Source organism: Pollachius pollachius, assembly GCF_949987615.1.
Source record: "Pollachius pollachius genome assembly, chromosome: 1".
NCBI classification, from domain to species: domain Eukaryota; kingdom Metazoa; phylum Chordata; class Actinopteri; order Gadiformes; family Gadidae; genus Pollachius; species Pollachius pollachius.
Window position 1 is genome coordinate 5,124,078 of NC_136934.1, and position 22,492 is coordinate 5,146,569.

The 22,492-nt window shown below is 47.9% G+C and overlaps 2 protein-coding genes across 2 annotated transcripts in view; both read left to right on the forward strand.

Annotated features, from left to right (window-relative positions):
• The window catches only part of trpm3 (transient receptor potential cation channel, subfamily M, member 3), a gene marked incomplete at both ends in the record, with an annotated part of 106,434 nt that extends 95,352 nt beyond the window's left edge, over positions 1–11,082 (forward strand). The window contains 9 exon segments of the mRNA XM_079750609.1: positions 269–520; positions 2,737–2,911; positions 3,501–3,598; positions 3,600–3,618; positions 3,621–3,629; positions 5,564–5,714; positions 6,394–6,587; positions 7,807–7,939; positions 9,444–11,082. Coding sequence (XP_079606735.1) covers positions 269–520; positions 2,737–2,911; positions 3,501–3,598; positions 3,600–3,618; positions 3,621–3,629; positions 5,564–5,714; positions 6,394–6,587; positions 7,807–7,939; positions 9,444–11,082 — 2,670 coding nt within the window.
• Positions 11,083–16,974: 5,892 nt separating this feature from the next.
• klf9 (Kruppel like factor 9) lies at positions 16,975–21,080 on the forward strand. Its single transcript, XM_079746563.1, has 2 exons — positions 16,975–17,880; positions 18,939–21,080. The coding sequence occupies exons 1-2, from the start codon at positions 17,451–17,453 to the stop codon at positions 19,217–19,219; spliced, it is 711 nt and encodes a 236-aa protein (XP_079602689.1). The 5' UTR covers positions 16,975–17,450; the 3' UTR covers positions 19,220–21,080.
• Positions 21,081–22,492: the final 1,412 nt, after the last annotated feature.

Sequence of the window (22,492 nt, forward strand, 5' to 3'; positions counted from 1 at the left end):
GACTGATGTAGTACACACAATTACTCTCCTCTACTCCTATGCAGTTATAACTTCTGTGTTCCCTATCTCATTGTCCAATGACCAAACCCCCTCTATCTCTCTCTCCTTTGCTTACTACTGGTCTCCCCCTCCTCTTCCTCCTCCTCTTCCTCCTCCTCCTCCTACTCCTCCTGCTCCTCCTCTTCCTTAATGTCCTCCTCCTCCTCCTCGTGTGTGTGTGTGTGTGTGTGTGTGTGTGTGTGTGTGTGTGTGTGTGTGTGTGGCCCAGATCCTGATGTCGGAGCCGGGGAAGCTGCTGCAGAAGGTGAAGGTGTGGCTGCAGGAGTACTGGAACATCACCGACCTCATGGCCATCCTCATCTTCTCTGTGGGCATGGTGCTGCGGCTGCAGGAGCCGCCCTTCATGAGCTACGGCCGGGTCATCTACTGCGTCAACATCATCTACTGGTACATCCGGCTGCTGGACATCTTCGGGGTCAACAAGTACCTGGGGCCCTACGTCATGATGATCGGCAAGATGGTGAGAAGACGCAGTGTTTTGGTTGTGTTCGTCTTTCTTTGTCACACTTTTTTTTTTTTGTTTCTTTTCACATTTACGGTATGGGGATTTTGCTGACACTATTATCCAAAGCGACTTAGAATAATTTATTCACACGTTCACACACCCGACGGCAATGCCAACCACGCAGGGCGACAGCCAGCTCGTCGGGAGCATTTAGGGGCAGGCGTCTCGCTCAGGGACACCTCGACACTCAGCTAGGTGGAGCCGGGGATCGATCTAGCAAACTTCCGGGTTACAAGTCAACGCCTCTACCTCCTGAGCTCCTTTCCCTATTTTTACTTTCGTTAACTTTCTCTTCCTGTTTTCGTTTTTTCCATCTTCTTTCTTCTGTTCTTTCTTCCTAACTTTCTTATTCTCTATCTGTTCCCTAGTTTCTTCCTCTGGTTCCTTCTCTCCACCCCTTTGTCCGACCCCCACTCAGTCTGAGCAGTTTTCTCTGATCCCATTCCTTCATTCCGCTTTCTATCCGACCTGTGCGTTCCCCGAGTCGTTCTGTCCTGAGCACAGGACCTTACGGTGTACCTTTGCATATCAATTGCCCCGTTGGAAAGACCTGCCAGTGACCTGTAATGACAGTGAGTCCCCAGCCTGTCTGATCAGAACAACATGCAGACCGGTTCACTTAGGGGATCAAAGCTGCTTAGTAGGTATCAGTAATGCATTCAAACCATCGCAGAGAGATGGGCTGCGAACCGCCAGCCACGAGTACTCTCTTTGATATGAAAATCAGCAATTAGCAGGAGAGGGCTCTCTCTTTAAACCATGTAGACAGACTCGTTTACATAAACAGCGCTGGTTTTTTTTGTTTTTTTCGGTTGCAGTCGGGCTAGTGGTGGGTTCGCTCCGGGTATAATGTCTTCATTTCTACAAATGAGAAGTAAAATGTCATTAGGGATTGAGGAGCAATCTATTGAGATTTATTTAATCTCTGTTTAATGTGTTTCGAGTTCTCATTAGTTTAAAGTTCAGGCAATTGAATTGAGATCCATCCACCGGTGCATATTGTGTGATCATCAAAAACTGTGAATGCCTGGAGTGGTCTATCTCTAATACGCACTATCTTATTGAATTGGCATTAGTCACGTTCTGGAAGTATGAGAGCAACACATCATCTCTTAAACTGCACTGTTGTTTACGGCCAACACAGTTAGACAGTGATTGCAGAGCTATGTCCGGGGGTTAGACAGTGAATGCAGAGACATGTCCGGGGGTTAGACAGTGAATGCAGTTACATGGCAGGGGGTTAGACATCTTGCTCAAGGACACCTACGTGTAGATTTTTGTAAAGCGCCTTTCACACCTTTGCCCGGTCAAAGCGCTTCACAATAACTGCCTCACTTTCAGACACACATTCATCCACGCATTGATACACCGACGGCTGGGTCAACCGTGCAAGACGACAGCCAGCTCCTCGGGAGCAGCAAGGGTCAGGGGTCTCACTCAGGGACACATCGGCACTTAGCCAAGAGGAGCTGGGAATCGAACCAGCAACCTGCGCTAACCTCCTGAGCTACCGCAGCCCCTAATGCCCCCTGTGGGCTCTAACCATTCCAATCATTCCTTGTTTAATCTCTGTACTGTCTCTCTTCTTCTTGCTATTGAAACCAACCACATCTCTCCCCTCTCCCCTCTCCTCTCTCCCATCCCCCCTCTCCCCCTCTCCTCTCTCCCCCCTCCTCTCTCCCCCCTCCTCTCTCCCATCCCCCCTCTCCCCTCCCCCTCTCCCATCCCCCCTCTTCCCCCCTCCTCTCTCCCCCCCTCCTCTCTCCCTCTCCCCTCCCCCCTCTCCCATCCCCCCTCTCCCATCCCCCCTCTCCCCTCTCCCATCCCCCCTCTCCCCTCTCCCCCCCTCCTCTCTCCCCTCCCCCCACTCCCCTCTCCCATCCCCCCTCTCCCCTCCCCCCCCACCTCCTCTCTCCCCCTCCCCCCGCTCCCCTCTCCCCCTCCCCCATCTCCCCTCTCCCATCTCCCCTCTCCCCTACCCCCTCTCCCCTCTCCCCCCCCCTCCTCTCTCCCCTCCCCCCACTCCCCTCTCCCATCTCCCCTCTCCCCCCCACCTCCTCTCTCCCCCTCCCCCCGCTCCCCTCTCCCCTCTCCCATCCCCCCTCTCCCCTCTCCCCCACCTCCTCTCTCCCCCTCTCCCCTCTCTCCCCCCCCCTCTCTCCCCTCCACAGATGATAGACATGATGTACTTTGTGATCATTATGCTGGTGGTGCTGATGAGTTTCGGGGTGGCGCGTCAGGCCATCTTGAACCCCAACGAGGACCCCTCCTGGATGCTGGCCCGCAACATCTTCTTCATGCCCTACTGGATGATCTACGGGGAGGTGTTTGCCGATCAGATTGACCGTACGTTTGGTTCTTATTCAGAGGGTTCAGGGGCTCTCCCCTAGCGATAAGCTTCCTGTTCTCCCACTTTGTTTTTTTGTCGTTGTTGTCGTCCATGTTGTTGCCCGTGTGGTTTAAGTCAGAACGTAAATGGATATTGCGGTTGTAACATAGCACGGGTTTACACATTGAATGGATAAATGATTAGTCGGTAATACATGTGTATTCGTTTTCTAGAACACAGAGCATTTTGTTAACCGTGCACTCCCTGACAACATACTGCATCACTGAGCCCAACGTAATGCATCCATGAAACAATCTGTAACTGAGAAGATGCCATTGTATATATTTTGATAATAGACTTGACTCTATTATAGACCATCCTTCACCTTTTGCAATTATTTTATCAATATTTTATTGTTTTCCATTGTATTTTATCTTACAGAAAAAATACTCAATATGTTGTTGTTTCATTGGTTGAGCGCCGTTTAAAGTGTTAAAAGTGTTACCTGTACTGGAGTCTAAATGAGATGCATGTGGAGAATGAGAATGAGCGTTCAGTAGCCCAAAGACAAGAGATCTGAAATAATGCTTTCGTTCTTTGTTTCAGATATGCATAGTAGGAAGTTACAGCGCAGAATGAATGAAAAACTCTGGCTGGTCGAAAATTACTTTCGAACCCACGGAACCTGGCGTAGTAACGGTCCATAACTCCACTACTCAGTGCAGTCAAATCCCAGTGAACCAATAGATAAAGATACTTATGCAATACACTCCCCCATCTCGTGCCATCATCGCAACCTCACTGCCATGCCATACACACTCCTACCACTAGGAGGCACTACAAATGGATGCGTGCATGCAGCTCCATAAACTCTCCGGTGTAAAGGGGCACTGTGCAAGATTTAAAACGTTTTACTCTCTGTCAAAGGACCACAATGTATCTGTAGAAATTATTTAAATATATATAGTTATATATTTTATGTAAAAGAAAATGTATATATTCATAAAACATCTTTTTTGGTTAAACCTAAATATTCAAGTCAATAAAGACACAATGATAAAATCACTGTCTGTTTATCAGTTGATGCTGTTTATTTGTAAGTATTCAGACTAGATCAATACTTGACCTGAGGGTTAGTACGATTCAGCGGTGTTAGCAGCAACACTAGAATCTTACACAGTGCTCCTTTAAAGTTGCCTTTTCAAACATGGTCTTTGGGGGATGGCTAAATCATGCAAGCCATCACAAATAAACAAACTGTCAGATTATGTAAAATAATCGTAATCATCTTTAGCTATTAATCGATATAGACCATGAGTCGCTTGTTCCCAAGGCCAGGTAAAAGTTAGGGCAACTTTATCCGGATCGATTTTAAAAACACTGGCTCACCGCCGAAACGTTCCATGCAGGTCCACACATAATGAAACATCGCAGGGGGTTACAAAGTTGAGCTCATGACGTTTGCTAATCCCTAGATGTTTTGTTTCAGCTCCTTCCTGTGTTTCCGGCAGCTAACCTGCCATGCAAACACTATCTGCTAGCATTCAGTCACACCTCACGCCACGCACCAGCTCAACGTTCACGAAGACAAACACTCCATTCGGACATTGTTATGAGCAGAATAACACGACTGATGAATTATGTATTCATGACAACAACAACAATTCATCAGGAATGCATAATATGAATCGATATTACGACGATACATTAGAAAACACTCATGTTTATTATGTATGCATATGTATATTCACTGAAAGACCAGGGAGACCAAACACTAAACATCCACCAGCTTTTCTCATCTCTTACCTGTTTTTTCACGTTGGTTCAGTTGTCAGAGTTTTTTAGTCTTTGTAATTATCCAAATTGTTTTATTCGAGGGTCAGCTTCTTTTCAAAGTAGAAATATTGCTTCAGTTCTCTCTATCTTTGGGCTGCGTTGTGTGAACAATTGAGAAGGCGAAACCCATACGAGCATGGCCAGAATGAACTATATCTAACGGCAAAGAAACTGCGGACAAACTCTCTCTGTTCCCCCCAGTAAGCCCCAGCAACTGAACCATCAGCGATGGAAAAAACACTCTCTGTATCCTAAACACATCTGCAACGATACAAGGCAAAGACAATCAAACATGGTGCACATGCAAACAATATATTTGAAACATTTTAGACATGTTTGGATATATTGGGAGGCTTGGGACGACACATGTCATATGTATGACTGCTCTTGTTTGCTTTTCAGATGCACATTTCAGCACATGAGCCAACTCATTGTCCCCCCCCCCCCCCCCCCCGCTTCCCTCACTTATAGAGGAAGCATCAGGCAGACCATGCTTCTTGCACAATACATAGATTGACCTTTTGTTTTTTATTATCATTATGGTTTTATCATTGTGTGTTTCTTTCGTTTTCTGCTTTTGTTAGTTTTGTTAATGCCTTTTCCAAACGTGTTTGCTTTTTCCATCTTTTGGTATGACTTTTATCCCATTTGAACCCATCGGTTTTGCTGCTGCGTATGTGCATGTCTGTTGGTGCATCTACACACTTACTTTGCATAGGTTATCTTTGTTCTCACCAATTGATATTGATCGCTAACGCGTCAACAAGTCCTATGTGCTCATGTGTGTGTGTGTGTTTGCGTGTGTGTGTGTTTGTTTTTGTTGCGTCGTACAGCCCCATGTGGCATCAACATCACGACGGACGACGGCGGGGTGGTGAGGCTGCCGCCCTGTAAGACGGGCGCCTGGATCGTCCCCGCCATCATGGCCTGCTACCTGCTGGTGGCCAACATACTGCTGGTCAACCTGCTCATCGCCGTCTTCAAGTATGTAACACAGCATGCTCACGCTCACTCTCTCCCTCCCTCTCTCTCCGGTCCCTCCCTCCCTGTCTCTGTCACTCTTCATCTCTCTCTCTGTCACTCTTCATCTCTCTCCCTTCTCTCTCTCTCTCTTTGTCTCTTTCTGTCTTCTCTCTCTTTCTTTCTGTCTGTCTTCGTCTCTCCCTCTCTCTCTCTCCCCCTCTCCCCCTCTCTCTCTCTCTCTCTCTCTCTCTCTCTCTCTCTCTCTCTCTCTCTCTCTCTCTCTCTCTCTCTCTCTCTCTCTCTCTCTCTTGCTCTCTCTCACTATCTATTCTCGCATTCTCTATTTATTATCCCTTCCTTCTTTATTTCTGTCTATGTTTTATTACAGTATTAAACTGCCCTATCTTGCCTTCCAATAAAACTAGGAATGTGAACAGCCATTTGCATGATTGAAGAGACACGAACACATTCAATGGCTTCTCATAAAACATTTGGCCGCACTAGCTGCCAGCCCGTTTACGTTTTGCATATTGAATAAATAGCAGGACGGGTCACGGGTACTCCGTCACGTTGAGCGCGGCAATGATTCACCCGGCCGCCCGTCTGAACCCATAACCTCTGGTTATTTAGACTCTCGTTGTGGTCGGTGTGTGTGTGTGTGTTTCTTTTCCCTGTCTTCTGTGTTTGTCCGTCACCATAGCAACACGTTCTTCGAAGTGAAGTCTATCTCCAACCAGGTGTGGAAGTTCCAGCGCTACCAGCTGATCATGACCTTCCACGAGCGGCCCGTCCTGCCCCCACCGCTCATCATCTTCAGTCACATGACCATGGTGCTCAAGCACCTGTGCTGCCGCTGGCGCAAGCACGACGACGACGAGCGTGACTACGGCCTGAGTGAGTCGGGGGGCGTCCCGCTTACCCTAACGCTAACCCCTAACCCTGAACCCTAACCCTGAACCCTAACCCCTAACCCTGAGCCCTAACCCTAACCCTGAACCCTGACCCATAACCTTGACCGCTAACCCTAACCCTGAACCATAACCCTAACCCTGACCCCTAACCCTGAACCCTAACCCTGTCCGCTAACCCTAACCCCTAACCCTGTACCCTAACCACCAACCCTAACCCCTAACCCTAACCCCTAACCCTAACCTTGACCCCTAACCCTGACCCCTAACCCTGACCGCTAACCCTGACCCCTAACCCTGAACGCTAACCCTAACCCCTAACCCTGACCCCTAACCCTGAACGCTAACCCTAACCCCTAACCCTGACCCCTAACCCTGACCCCTAACCCTAACACCTAACCCTAACCCTGACCCCTAACCCTGACCGCTAACCCTAACCCCTAACCCTGACCCCTAACCCTGACCCCTAACCCTGACCACTAACCCTAACCCCTAACCCTGACCCTAACTCCAGTCTATGCTTCATTTAGACCACGTGATTCAAGCTCACATCAGGACCTCACTGGACCACACATGTTGAGCGCTAACACCTGTCCTGAATAGCTACTTCTTCTCCACATAGAGCGGTCAACACAACACCATATTAAGTTTAATGGGATGGAAGATGAGTCAGTTTACCTAGGTCAATTCAAACCTGTGGCTTATCTACCACTGTGCCAATTTGTTCCGATATAGACTGACTTTTACCGGTATTTCGAGAGATGCTTCATGAACCACTTCCAGAGTTCAAAAAATAAACCACGTCTTGAACATTTACCACTCCCCGAGGCAAACCTATCCCTAAACAGTGATACTACAAAGGACCGAGATTAGTTTTTTATCAACGCTTTTTGGACAAGAAGTTGAGGAAGAGGGTTGAAGGGTTTAGAACTTTTTATTTGACCATGAGGAGAACAGCAGAGCTGCTAATTAAACACAGAAGAAGGTCACAGGAAACCAATTCAAAGTCAGGGGGTTTGAGTTAAGGGTTAGGGTCAGTCAGCGTTTACTTTTTAATTGGTATATTCTGTAGTTATTTCCTCCGTGCGGCAAGGTTTTACTGGTATCTTGTCGCACCAGAATGTTCCCGCAAAGCGATACGGCATTACGATCCTCACGCCCCTCTTCTCTGCCCTCCCCGCTCCTCCTCCTCCTCGCGTTCACAGAGCTCTTCATCACGGAGGACGAGCTGAAGAAGGTCCATGACTTCGAGGAGCAGTGCATCGAGGAGTACTTCAGGGAGAAGGACGACCGCTTCAACTCCTCCAACGACGAGAGGATCCGAGTCACTTCCGAGAGGTCAGCACTGTGGTGGCTTAACCACCGAGCCTCCTTAACCACGAGCCTCCTTAACCACAAGCCTCCTTAACCACCGAGCCTCCTTAACCACCGAGGCTCCTTAAACCAAGCATTCATTCCTCTTGAAGACGCTACGGTGCGTCGCATCCGGCCTCGGGTCAAGGTCTGTTCAGAGCGCGACCGTGGGGGAAATGACTAGAGGTCTGAGGGTGTTAAGGGTGTGTAAAGAGAGAAGATAGGGTAACGGTTTCGTGGACAAATAAAGGAGGAAGGCAAGACAAGGTAGACTGATCACATGCTAAGTCATCTCTGCAGTTGCGTGCACAGTACGGGTGTAACGGTACACGTATTTGTACCGAACCGTCACAGTACAGGCACTTCGGTGCGGTTACAGAGGTGTACCGCGGTGCGTAAATGTGGCGTACATAGCGTTAATATGGCGAATGTAAAGGCTTGTTTTGCGATGCGGAATTCAAAACTTGAAGTCGGAGTTCCACCCGGACCGTTTAGCCAAAGTATACTACTCCGGGTCTGTAATCCGACTCCGTAACTACGGAGACCCCTCAGCAGATCTCCATCGGGATGTCGGATACGCAATGCAATTCGCCGCCCGATCTATCTTATATGTTGACTACAAACCATGTAAGCAGTGTTGTAAATCTTATTAGGTGTTTTATTGGTCCTTAAGGTGCAAAGTAAACAATGTACAAAGTAATTAAGGTGCAAAGTCAAACAGGAGAAGTGATTCCGGAAATGAATTTGTTAAGAGGATCAATCACAGCCCTTGCCGTCTCGGTTACATCGACCAATAGGTCCATGGCGTCGATGGACAGTTAAAAAATATTGGATGCGCACGTAAGCTATGGAGAGGGTCTCCAACAGGCTCTCCGGCTACGGAGAGGGCTCTCCGTGTCTACGTACAGCACTTTAACATGCACACGCATTTGAAAAGGCACCATCCAGGTGTTACTATCACCATTGCTGTGAAAAAAAAACGAGCTGGGCAAACCCAGCTCACGACACTATTTCAACAACCCCTGTCTGGGAATTCAGAAATGCAAATGCCATAACCAAGTTTATTGGTGTTTTCATTGCTCCTGATCTACGGCCATTCTCCGTTGTTGACAAACAAGCAGTTTTTCTAAATTTTATGAATTTATCTTATCAAACCAAAATCGCCGTTGTCATGGTATTATCATGGTATTATGGAATTTGTTTGATAATTCCATCCCTGGGGATAGTGGCTGACGTTCCTGTTTATCATTTGTTTTTCATGGTGTTGTAGCGCTAGGGCGGCCGTTGTAAAACACACTGCCCCGCTGGGGACATTCAATATTGACTCTGCTTTACTCCACTGAACCGGACCGCCAAACAACCTCGGGTCATAGCAGGGGGACGCCAGCACACGACGACCTCGTATCTCTGACTCTTCCTTATCTCCGCCCCCTCGGTGCTGGCTGTCCTCTTAACCCTCTCACCGCCCCCCCCCCCCCCCCCCCGGCAGGGTGGAGAACATGGCGATGCGTCTGGAGGAGGTGAACGAGCGCGAGCACTTCATGAAGGCGTCGCTGCAGACGGTGGACGTCCGGCTGGCGCAGATGGAGGAGCTGATCGCGCGCATCGCCGTGGCGCTGGAGCGCGTGACGGGCGTGGAGCGCGGCGAGGTCAACAAGGTGCGCTCCCGCACCTCGTCCGACTGCACCGACTCGGCCTACGCCCTGCGGCACGCCGAGGGCCCCGACGCCGGGTACATCCTGCGGCAGAGCAGCTTCAACAGCACGGACGGCAACGCCTACCGCCTGCAGGAGGCGCTGGAGGGCGGCGGCGAGGGCTCCCTGTCCCCGCCCTCGCCCACCGCCGCCGCCATGCGCACCCGGAGCCACTCCTTCTACGTGGGCGGGGGGCGCGGTGGCGGCGAGCCGCAGCACCGCGGGGGCGGGGCCTCGAGGCGTGGCGAGGGCTTCTTCAAGGAGCGCTCGCTGAGCCTGCACCGCGCCAACAGCTCGCAGTCCGTGTCCTCGGGCGCCGCCCCGAGGGACTCCAAGCCCCTCCCCCTGGCCACGCTGTCGGTGTCCCAGCAGCACCGGCCGTCCTCCTGCATCGACATCTACGTGTCGGCCTCGGAGGAGGTGGGGCCCGGCGAGGTGTTCCTGGACCCCCTGCGGGCGGCCCCGCCCCTCCGCCGGAACTCCTCCCTCCACTCCGAGATCATGGAGGCGGTGTTGTCGGGGGGCCGTGACTACGGCGGCGGCGGCGTGGGAGAGAGGTCCTCGGAGTGCGGGGCCGGCAGCAGCGGCTGTGGGACGGTCGCCACGGGGACGGGCACCGCCTTCGAGGACAGCGCCGCCGTCGACCTGTCCCTGAGCTCCGCCCACCTGCTGCCGGACTCCTCCTCCCTGCCGCCGTGGGAGATGGACCCGTCGCCGCCGCCGTCGGCCGGGATGCTGGAGCGCTCCAAGAGCAGCCGCTACCTGTCGGCGGGGGGCGGCGGCGCCTTCCTGGACGAGCCCCAGCTGGTCAAGTCCCACAGCCTTATGTTCAACCCGCGCGCCGTGTACGGCGGCCTGGGCGCCGGCGTGCAGGTGAAGGCGGCCGAGTACACCAGCATCACGGACTGCATCGACACGCGCTGCGTCTCCTCGCCATACGCCCCCGCCGAGCGCGCCCACTCCCCGGGCGTGTCCACCTCCTTCCCCTTCGACAAGCCCGCCCCGGACGGGGGCTCCTCGCACCCCGAGCGCGAGGCCGAGCTGAGCCAGACGGAGTCGGACCCCGAGGACCCCGAGGAGCTGGTGGGGGTCCCCTCCACCCCCCGCCCCGGGCGGCCCTGCGGGTCGCCCCTCTACCCGCCCTCCTCCCGGCAGGAGCGGGCCAACAGTTGCTCCTCGGACGACTCGCACCCCGCCCCGAGCCTGGCCCCCCAGCACAGGAAGAGCCTGTCGGTGAGCGAGAGGATGGAGCGGGGCGCGGGCCCCGGGGCCGACCGGGGGCCCGCGGGCCGGGGGCCGGCGGGGGCCCGGAACCCCTTCCTCAGGAGCAAGTCCGGGGCCCGCCCGGAGCCCGGCAAGACTGACAGCCTGTCCATGAGGAAGCTGGCCACGCCCTCGGCGTTCCGCAGCTTCGACAGACAGAACTACACGTGACAACGGGAACGCCGGTCAGCGCAAGAACACACACACACACATTCACAGGACCGGGGAGGGTAGAGGTCAGAGGGCACGGCGGGGGAGGACGACGGGGTGACGGGGGTGAGGTTGCTGCGGAGGCGGGGCCACGGTGACCATGGCAGCAGCAGAGAGGTACACCGTGGAGGAAGTGGCAGGATGTGGCAGACGCCCTACTGGAGACGCATCCTCACCCGGAAACAGCAGTGCTGGGGGGAGGGGGGGTCCTATTGTACACCAGTCTAAAACAAAGAGCTATCAACACTACAGTAGTTTTTACCTCCTCTTGTAGCTCAGTAACTATCCATGGGGTGTTAAGGCTTTGGAAGGCCTCTGTCTACGTGTCAGTCTTCCACCGTCACCAATACGTCCAGTCCAATACTATGTCACTATGTTCCATCTCATGTCCATCACAATGCTAGGTGAGGAACACGTACTGTAACTCCTAGATTATTGATTCCTTAGGAACCGCCAAAGCAGAAGGGGAAGAAACGGGAGAGGAGAGTTAAATATACATAAAATAATATATATATATAGAGTCAAAAATGTGTCCCCATTCCCCCAGGACTGAAAGGGCAGCAGCCTTTGACGCTCCTTAATATAACGTTTTGTGTGTTTTCACCGACTGAGAGCCAATGCAAAGGAAAAGAAATCTAGCAATACTTATTTTGATAGTGGAAATGTGTGGGCGGAATTAGTCATGTGGCTAGGAGTGATATTACTGGTGAATGGAGAGAGGCGTTACAAAGTCAGTGATATGTGGGGATAAAATAGAAGGGATTAAGTAGTCTTTTAAAGTAAAATATTCTAAAGGGAGTCATGTGAATTGTCTTTGTCGAGGGGAAATGTCAAACTTGTCCGTGGCATTCAATTTTAATTGATTGTATCTTAATTTGTCAGAACTATTTCAAGGAGTCAGAACACAACGGCCAACATTCAAACAGAAAATGTCTTCATAGTCGCATTTGAGTCTTAGTTTTGATTATTAGATCAGCTACAAGAGATGAGAGACCCGATAGAGTAAGGAGTGCCAGGCCAACATTATTGAAGATACTATAAATTTGACTTTACAATCAGGAAGTCATCGTCATCATTATATCTCTAGGCTCATGAGTTTATATTGAATCCAGTCTGGGAAACATTAACAAAGATAAGAGCCACAAATACAGACAGCACTTCCAGATGGCATATCCCTTGTACATTGCTGTGTCCAGTAAACTATGCTACCCTGTAATGAATATTGACGATGTATCTCATTCAGGAAAGTACAGTAAGGACAGTTTAATATTTTAGGGCTAGCCACACAAACATGTTACAACATGTTCCATCTCTTTAACATTTTTAGTTTTTGTCTGCAAATACGCCCTGTTGGCCACAAGGGGGCGGTCTCTGCACAAGAGGCTGGCTGCAAATGTAGAACCACAATCTTCTCATCCTTTCAATCACTGTATGTTTCAATGGTCAATCTCTAGTCAAAGACCACCGGATCCGTCCTTTGTCTGTTATGAATTGTCATTTATTTGATCATTCTTTCATGAAATCCATGATAGTCAGTTAAGACACACAAAAAAAAGGAAAACATTTTGACTGAAGTTTTGACTGCTAAATCCATTCAGAAAGTGCACACTAGTTTCCTGAGTGAGAGAAAGGAATGCAAAACATTAAAATAGTTTTTGCTGCTAAGTATATGCATTAGGTTCAGTCAGGTGTGTGAAAGCTATTTTAATTTACCTATAGAATCCATCTATCACCACGCACATCTATAACTATCTGATTGTTTCCTCATCGTTTCTCTGGATGAAAAGGTCTAAAAAGAAGGGAATGACTTTCTATGATAGCTTTTTGCAGAAAGGTTGAAAAAGTTTAATTGATAGTTTTTATATATATAAATATATATATTTGTGATTTATATTGCACCAATTAATACAATTCAATCCAATCACATACATTGCATTTATTTTGAGATAATTTCTATTTAATTACATATTTTCTGGCTATCATGAATAATTAAATGCCGGTTTGAATAACTAATATGAATATTTAATATTTATATCTTCTCAGTGCTATTTTTCTCTAATTTTAACTATTTTCTAAGTAAGGTTTATTATCAAATTTAATATAAAAAGGGAGAGATACAAGCAGTGAACGCTGATGTATTAAAAGATTTATTAAAATCTGTTATATAAATTATAGATTGTACATTTCAATCATATTTAAGGTGTAATCCCTTTTTTATTGTTCCTGTTTTCTGTGTAATGTAACAGTGGCCGGGCGAGCTGCTCGCTCCCTGCGTTGCCAAACACAGGATCACAGGGCGACTCCGGGCTCCACTTAGAACACAAGGCTACAGCGCCGACATGCCTGCTGCAGACCCGACTCTAGAGCACAACCACCAGGGTTTTTTGACATTGCATGTCATCATGGATCTCTAGTGGAAACAAAACAAGACAAAAAAATCGAAAAAGAGGGGGGTTGATGGCTCAATGACAACTGTATTCGTCCTTATTCTAAAATATTTATTTGAAACGGTGCACTTGGTACTTTTCAAATACGGATGAAATCTGGGATGCGGCTGGGTTCGTGTCGACTTAAACGCAACACTGATGACCACAATACAGGAAAGGGGAAAGGATTACAAGAGGCGGGCCCTTCTCTCCGTCATGCTATGTGTATACCACCTAATTGGCCAGATGGATTTGCTTCATCCCTGTCCATCACGGGAGTTGTCTAATAAGCTCCTAAAGCTGATCAATATACTCTCAATGTCCCAGGTACGAAGGATGATGTAGCCTGTTAGCTCTCATATAGAATTTGAAATGTCAAGAACCCAAAAAAAGACATTTAGAATTGTAGTAAAAAGGCTACCAGTAATCCCTGTGCTTTGCGACAAAACTGCTTAAGAAAATCGATTTGTATTGTTTTATGGAATTTTAATTGAGGGGAATGTCTGTCAACAGTAAACTCTGGACAACTAATTGACAATAATAGATAAGCCTAAATCAAACCAACTACGGTTTACATATGTCTACAGTGCGCTTTTGATCCAAATTGACCCTTTAACATTGTGTTCAAAAACTTAACCAAACCGATTGGAATGGAGCGGCAGTTGATTGGCTGAGCCATTATCCAAACATTTGCAAAAGAGACCAGCAGCGACAATCTCTGCTCACTCATAATAATGAATAAAATACAAATCTCATGCATGCATAACTGAGTAGTTTACAAAACACTTCAGTTCACTGCTGAAATGCACTATTTTAAAGTCCCATATTGCAAAGCTAGTTTTGACGAGACACTTAACAGAGATAGTAATGACATGGGAGTTATTTTTCCCCCTAAACAATAAGGTTTGATAAACAAAATCAAACGTCTTCATGGCACTTTCTGAACCAACTTGTGTGCATGAATACTTCAATGTTTATGCTTTGGTGTGTGTTGACATGGCGGTCATGCAAGGAACAGTGCAAATCTAGGGGACGTGTGTGTGTTTGTATGTGTGTGCGTGCATGCAGGCGGTGTGTGTGTGTGTGTGTGTGTGTGTGTGCCTACGTGTATGACACATACCCACTAACAGATGAGCATGACAATGCAACATAAATCCACCCAGATCCCAATGTACAGTATTTCTATTATATTTTCCTAAACAGTTGCTTCACTTTTCTTCTGGAACCAAATAAGAATTACGCGTTTAATCAAACAGGGGACTTCTTCCACAACCGGGGACGAGAAATTGTTAGTTAAGAAATCCATGCACATGTTTTCTTTTTGTTTTTCCTTTCCTGCAATAAATGCTGATATTGTGGTTCGCCCAGTGAACAGGATCCCCCCTCCTCCTCCAGATCTCAATTAATTAAATGTCCTTTAAATGCATGCAGTTCTTCCACTGAGGGCAAACAAAACTATCCTCCTTTAAACGGTGACGAAGGGAAAGGTAGAGGAATTATAAATCACAGTAGTGAGTATTTTGATGCAAATACAAATCTGTATTCTTCAATGTGAATAGGATCATGTCTGGCATGCATTGTTAAATAAATGAATAGATTGGTACATGTGTCTTGTTTACTTTCCCCTCACATGCGTTTGGGGGTTGAACGTTTCTAAAAAAAAAAGAGAGAGAAACGTGACAGAAACTGCTGTGTGTCAGTGAGTTTGTGTGCTTGCAAGTCTGTTTAAGGGGTCAGGGCAATACTGATAGGTATGCTGATTAGGTTGTTGTTTCTCTTAACACCAGCGAAAGCTCGTGCTTAGACCTATAGGAAATGAGGCGTGTGCAACAAGTTGTTCAACAGTTGTCACTGGGCAGTCGGCTCCCTATTGTGGCTGTCGGGTATGTCAGCAAAACCAAGTGAATGCGACAGGTGGCTGTGCTGTGCTTTCCTCTACTTAGACCAATAATGGCATGAAATCGCCAAACAACACGCCGAAGTCCAAGGCATTAAGATCTTTCAACCAAAAACGATCAAGGTGCATAACAGGGGTACGCATAAAGCCTAGCCCGTGTTCTCTTGATATGTGGGGCAGATTTCCGAACCTCACATGCATGCGTAGCCTACTTGGGACTGGGAGGGGGAGACTGAACTCACGGTGGCGCGTGAGTTCAGTCTCAGTACACGGAAGGGAACATTCTGTTTTTCTTCTACACGTGCCGCCTCCTCCCCCTCCTTTCTCATTCGCACTCTCACTCCTACGCCTCACTATCATCTTCCACATGCCCACGACCAACAGCCCTTGTTTGATCGTCTCTATCTCCGACACAATCATAAGTCAACCCGATTCATGTAATAGGAGTGAAAGCCTACATGCATTTTTTTTACACTCTGGGGGAAAACTAGGGTGCATCGTGCATCCCCCTCCCCCCTCCCTCAGCCTTCCAGGAAAGTGTTTTAGTATGGAGAGGAGAGGGAGCGACAGCTACTGGCAACCCCCCCCCTCTTTATTTCCTTCTTGGAAACCCAAAAGCACATTTGGAAAAACAAAAAAGCGGAGTGAAATAGTTCAGGCAAAAGGGGCGTGTCACCACCACCACAACAACCATCTCCACCTTCCCGGTGCAGATTGTTTACCCCTCGTAACCCAAATCTTACTCTAAATCCTACAAACTCGAAGTCTCTAAAGCTAAAATAAAAAAACTAAAACTGCTTTCCATGTGGGAGTCAGCCTTAATGTATCAGTGGCCGGCCTGTCCACTGCCCTGGGCGGTTACCTCTATGAACAGACCACGTGTCATCTTCCGGTACTTTACTGTATTTGCGGCCGGTCCGTGGGTAGGATCACGTTCTCCACAGACGTCCCGCCACGACCTCATTTAGCCTACATAATGTGTACAAACCGGGGTAGGCGGGTTCATAGCGCCCCTAGTGGATCCCGGAGGAGACCCGCGGGCGGAACTCACAGCAGCCGGCGCCTGACGGGAGGAGGAGGACGTGTTTACTCAGGACATTGTTTAGTCTGCAGACCTAGGCAACACGGATGTTGACATAGCCTACATATGACCCCGGGCTGTGGGTCAGGAAGGGCTAACGTTCATTAGTGCATGTTAAATTATAATCCACTTTTAAACCTCGGCATGTGTTGTTGACTTTGCTAAACGACCCATGTATACCTGTGTTTTACGTGAAGTTGGTTGGTATTTCAGGTTCTGTGTAGCAGGGCGAGTTCATAGCACTGGGTTGTACAAGAACGTCTTGACTTTAATGGTTTGATTCTTTGATTCATCGCTTCACGTAAAGCGTGTCAGGCCGAGTGTTGCCAGATTGGGACAGATTTCCCGCCCCATCTTGCGTCACTGGCTGCAGCGCGCTGCAGTATTGCCCGATTGGCCGGGAAATCTGGGACAATCTGGCAACACAGGTCAGATCCCTGTCCGTCAATTTCATAATCGGCAGTTCCGCGTAACGTAAACGAAACGAGTCACGTTTTCTCACAGCCAATCGCAGCCCTGCTTTATTATGACACCGTGGGATTCCGCGAAATTGTTTCTTGGAGTTGAGAAAAAGTGCTCCACACTGCTTCGACCGGGCGAGTTGACGCATGTAAGCCAGGGGCGAAGGAGCACATCGCGACAACAACAACATCGATTATATTGGCGGCTATTGATCTGCAAGTAAGGCCGACTATCGATAATAGGTACGCGTTATACTATTTTAGGGTTGTGTCGATCCGCCCTGCTTCAGTATCCAACAACCCTCGTCGGAGGAGGATGGTCAGGTCGAAGACGACACGTGTGGATTGTTAGCCACATGTTTCCTGTGGCCAAGTGTGATTAGCATTATTCAGTCGACATTTATTGGGGCTCGTTAATTCTTGGCGTCCGTCGGATCCTCGGTGTGCCACGGGGAGCTTAAGCGATGATGTCGGAGTGTGAACCGGCCGCAGAGCGGGTCTCCTCCCAGCGGCCCCCGGGTAGTGGTAGTCCCGACGCGCTGCTGCCCACAGAGGACATGCACAAAGAGAACCAGGAGAACAGAACTTTGTTGATGGTCGCGATGATCCTGCTGGACTTGAACAAATGTATCCCCGGCGGAGGAGGAGGAGGAGGAGGAGGCGCCAAGTGTCTTGTGGCGCAGACCGACGCGAACACCCGCGACAAGGTGGACCACTGCGGGTCGGACAGCGAGGACACTCTGGCCCCGGTGCCGGCAGCGACTCATTACCGGAATAAAAAATCAGCAATCAGGCACGAGTCTCCCGAGAAGAAGCACAGCTGCCCGTTCACCGGTTGCGGGAAAATGTATGGCAAGTCGTCCCACCTCAAGGCTCACTTAAGGGTCCACACCGGTAAGTGTTCAGCGACCCCAGACCAAACCTCCCGGTCATGTGCACCAGAACAAAGCTTGTTGGCCCCTTTTGAGTTGCGTTATGCCATTTCTTTCACAAATTTACGCCAACTTCGACAACTGAGTGAAGGTATCAGAGTGGTTGTCTCTAGACTGGTGTGTCCCTGGGCCTATTCATTGCAGTATGCCTTTCATAAAATAATAAGGCGTAACAGAATTGACCTGTGTGTGTGTGTGTGTGTGTTTCGGTGGGGGTGGGGTGTGTGTCGGTTCCTGTGTGTGTGTGTGTGTGTCTGTGTGTGTGTGTGCGCGCGTGCGTGCGTGTCTCCGGATTGGGGGGTGTGACTGCGGTTCTCCGCAGCCTGGGGGCGTGGTCTCAAGCCCGCTGTTGACACGCGTTGATGTTCTGTTCTGGGAACAGCGCGTTCCGCCGCCGCCATTTATTTGTGGTGCATTGTAAATAGTTTGGGCGGAGTTCAGATGTGGTGAAATGTGTTTCACAGCTTGTGGCAGAGCCGTGACTCACGGTGTCGGGGTGTCTGCGATACATGATTCGTCGATATAAATGCCAGGACTACCATTCTCTGTGCCGTTCTGTGATATTCGCTTTTTAAATGGGGATATTATGGCGTTTGACGAGAGCTTTTATGGCAAAACGCGTTAACGGAATGACAGTGAAGGGTAAAGGTACCCGGACAACAATGTTCGCATGGCAACGAAACGTGCTCTCTGACTCACTTGTGGGTCACTGTGACTTTGCTGTCCCCACATGTTCTTAACCGGAGATAACCCCCCTGCGCAGTTATTTCCTCATACGTCATCGCCTCGTCACGCCCCCTACTTAGGTTGTAAACAAGAAGAGACACGTGCTCAGAGGACACGCGCCCGTGATGGCAAGGAACCCCTGGAAGCTGAATCTACCGCAATAGCTTGTTTATTATCTTTGGCTATTTGTTGTTACAGAAGCTTAGCGTTGACCATGAAATGAACTAATTTGTTTGTGTGTGTGTGTGTGTGTGTGTGTGTGTGTGTGTGTGTGTGTGTGTGTTCTGTCTGCAGGGGAGCGTCCGTTCGAGTGCACCTGGAAAGATTGCGGTAAGAAGTTTTCGCGGTCGGACGAGCTGACCCGGCATTATCGCACGCACACGGGAGAAAAGCGCTTCAACTGTCCGCTGTGCGACAAGTGCTTCATGAGGAGTGACCACCTGACGAAGCACGCCCGGCGGCACGCGGGCTTCCAGCCCAGCATGCTGCAGTGCCCCAGCGCGGCCAAGAGGCGGCGCTGCTCCCTGTCCGTCTCCTCGTCCGACTCTGGAGACCGAAGTCCCGCTGGGTTTTAGGTGTAGGACACACTCCCATTCAGACGCAGGAGAACTCACGTGCACGGGAACACGAACGCGCACACACACGCACGCGTACACAATCACACGCACACCCACAAATCACACTACGATTTCGGCAGTGTTTCGTCAGTGCCGATACCATTGAGTTGTGTTGGCTGTGACTCTTAGCGATTTCCCTGTGCACTACAGACTATTCAAAACAATACTGTAAATAATTACTGGACACAAAGAAAATATCAATCGCATGACTATGTGCAGATGTTCTCTGTAAATATTGCAAACGCAGTGTAAAGTTATCTTTCCATTTCAAAAAGTGAATCTTTGATACTACCTAGAATCAGCGGTCATTCTACTGTGAGTCGCCTTTCTTATTTCTAATGTTCACAAGCCACCAAGGAAACAGTTGAGAAACAGCTCAGTCACATGTACCGAGCTGGTCAGCGTAACTCTGAGTTTTTTTATACTTGAATAATGTGCAAATGAGAAGCCTCTTGTGTATAGCGTTCTAGATTAACACAGACCTATAAAGGGGAGGAAACGGTAAATAAATCACACATTCAATAAATGTGTTTGAATCGTGTTCAATTATTTACAGACTGTTTTAATAGGCTTAGACCAATTCAGGAAAACTATATATTTTGCTGACGAGTTATGGAAGTGATCTATATAATATATCGAGTTTAATTCTACCGAGGCCTTTGTTTGTCCAATAGTATAATAATACACTAGAATTAGCTTAATGTCAAACTGGGTAGATTGAAGTAAAAGTAGTTAGAGTTGAATATAGTTGTGTATCGATTAGACTTAACGATATTATATAGCTACTATACTATTATAGTAGATAATAGGGATAGCTACTAACATCAGTTCATACCGTGTTCACTCTCAGCCAGCTGGTTCGCAAGATAATTATTCATAGTAATCATTAATTAGTAAATTTCCTGTCTTCCAGGCAAGGGAGTAGGAACCGGGGGGGACGGAGGGGACGTGTCCCCTCCAATATCGGAGACAGGCGCATTTGTCCCACCTAAAAATGATACCGGAACTGTCAGGTTTCCGATATGTGTCCCCCCCAATGTTAAACTCATTCCTATGCCCCTGCTTCCAGGAAATACAATAATATTGATGCAAAGGAGACAACGTATGCAACTATTAATTGCAAAGCTTTATAGCAGAAATATTAGGTCATTCAATGTCTCTCTCACAGTAGTCTGGACTCTGGATTCTACTTAATAGTAGAAGGTTATGACATTATTTGGTCATAGCTACATTTTATACATTTATCTTCAAGAATAGTATTTTCTGATGGCTAAAAATCTCTAAATTCTTCTTTGTGTTCAAGACAATTTGCAACAGTAAATGTCCAAACTAATTAAGGGTAAACTACAACAAAGGGTTTCAGGTGTGTTGAGGGCATTGAGGGAATGGTGGATTGTTGTTTTATTGCAAGGAATTCTAAGTTATACCCCTGGGGAGAATTGGAAGCACATTATAGACAGGTGATTCATTTCAGATGCATGATTTTGTGTGCTTTTTAAGATAATCTCTTCTGTGACGTGTGAAATTATTTAAAAAGGAAGTATTTTGTTTTGAAATGTTGTACAACATGGAATCAGACTGTTTTGATATCGACAATAAATCTCCAAATGCCATTTAATGCCTAGAGAAACTCATAGAACAGCCTCTTCCCATGCCAACCCCAGTGTAAAGTGAGAACAGATTCCCACCTTAAAGCATCAAATGACTCCGACGTTGGTGCCTTTCAGCCTAAAGCCTTTACTTTCTGCTCGCTGCTTGTGTTCTAGGCCACTGTACAGGGTTACCCAGGGTCCAGCACAGGGGCTTGGAAATTGTCATGTTCATGGAGTGAAATGTGCTCCTCTTGGTTCTAACAATAAACTCAAGAGGTCTTTCTAAATATGTTTCTGTTTGTTTTCAATTGTCCCGGTTACTGTGACACATAGCAAACCGATGTGGCTGCGGTTCCTTCCAGGAAAACAGGGAGTATTGAAAACACAAGGTCGGCGATATGTTCATGTTAATATTTGACAGGTAGAAGTAATGAAACATGAAGTAGGGTGAGTATATTTACCATCAGCTTTTTGTTTATTTATCGATTTCATACACTACACAGAACATTGTTAAACACTGGAAATAAAGTTTACAGTACAAAAAAATAGTCTAAAACAAAATGAAGACAATGTTCCCCCATGTCTAAAAGTAAAAACAACATAACCCAGCAGATGTTAAAATAAATCACGTAGGGAAATAAAGATACACGCGTCTTTGAAACATCTGTATTAAGGCATACTCTAATTCCAAATCATCAACTGATATCACATAAAAGATTAAATGTTAAAAAGATACAGCCAATAATGAAACAAAGCCAATAATAAATCGACAAGATAAAAAAAAACATGATTTCTGATTTATGCGCATACAGAAGGAAAAACGTCCCATTGGTTTGATCACCTCGTCTCCACGTGTAAACGATGCAGACACACCTAATGGCCACCAGGGGTAGAGTCCCTTAGGTCACATGGGGGAAAGGACATGTATATGGACATGGGGGATATGAGGTAAAACAAGATATGTCCAAAAACAAAAAAGAGCTTATTCCAGTTAAGAACCGTGTTACAGTATAACTCAAGTCATTCCCCCCCTCCTGCCCACCTCCTACGCACGCACGCACACGCACTCACACACACACAAACACACACACACACAACCTTTGGCCCTTGGATGAGCGAGTGGGAGGAGGAACAACAAGAATCTTCCCTTTTCAACACAGTTCATTTCAGATAAGACACTGTCACTGTGTTCTTGAATAGGGAAGGCAGTATAAACATCAAGGAAACCTCGCACATGACACAAAATTAAAATGTTCAATGTGCAACAATAAGACGTTCAAAATGATTAAATAATAGTCAAACAAAACAATAGTGCCATAACAGTGGTCTGACGATACACAGTAGAAACACCGGGACACTAAGAGCTGTTAGCAACAGGGCTAACTGTTAATAGCAACAGGGCCAGCTGTCCTCTCCGTCCCATGAATGATTACTTGTTCACTATCTGTTCTCTTCTGTGTGCTTCTTATCATTCTGTGGCCCTTTGTGATCATTACCCCCCCCCCCCCCCCGAGTGAAAGCCAGTCCAGAACAAGTAAAGGGTGGTGTTGTCAAAAGGAGGAAGTGAGTAGGAGGGGGGGATTGGGTTGATTAAGTGCAATACCTCCTGTGCTACATCACAAACACGTGCAGTACGACT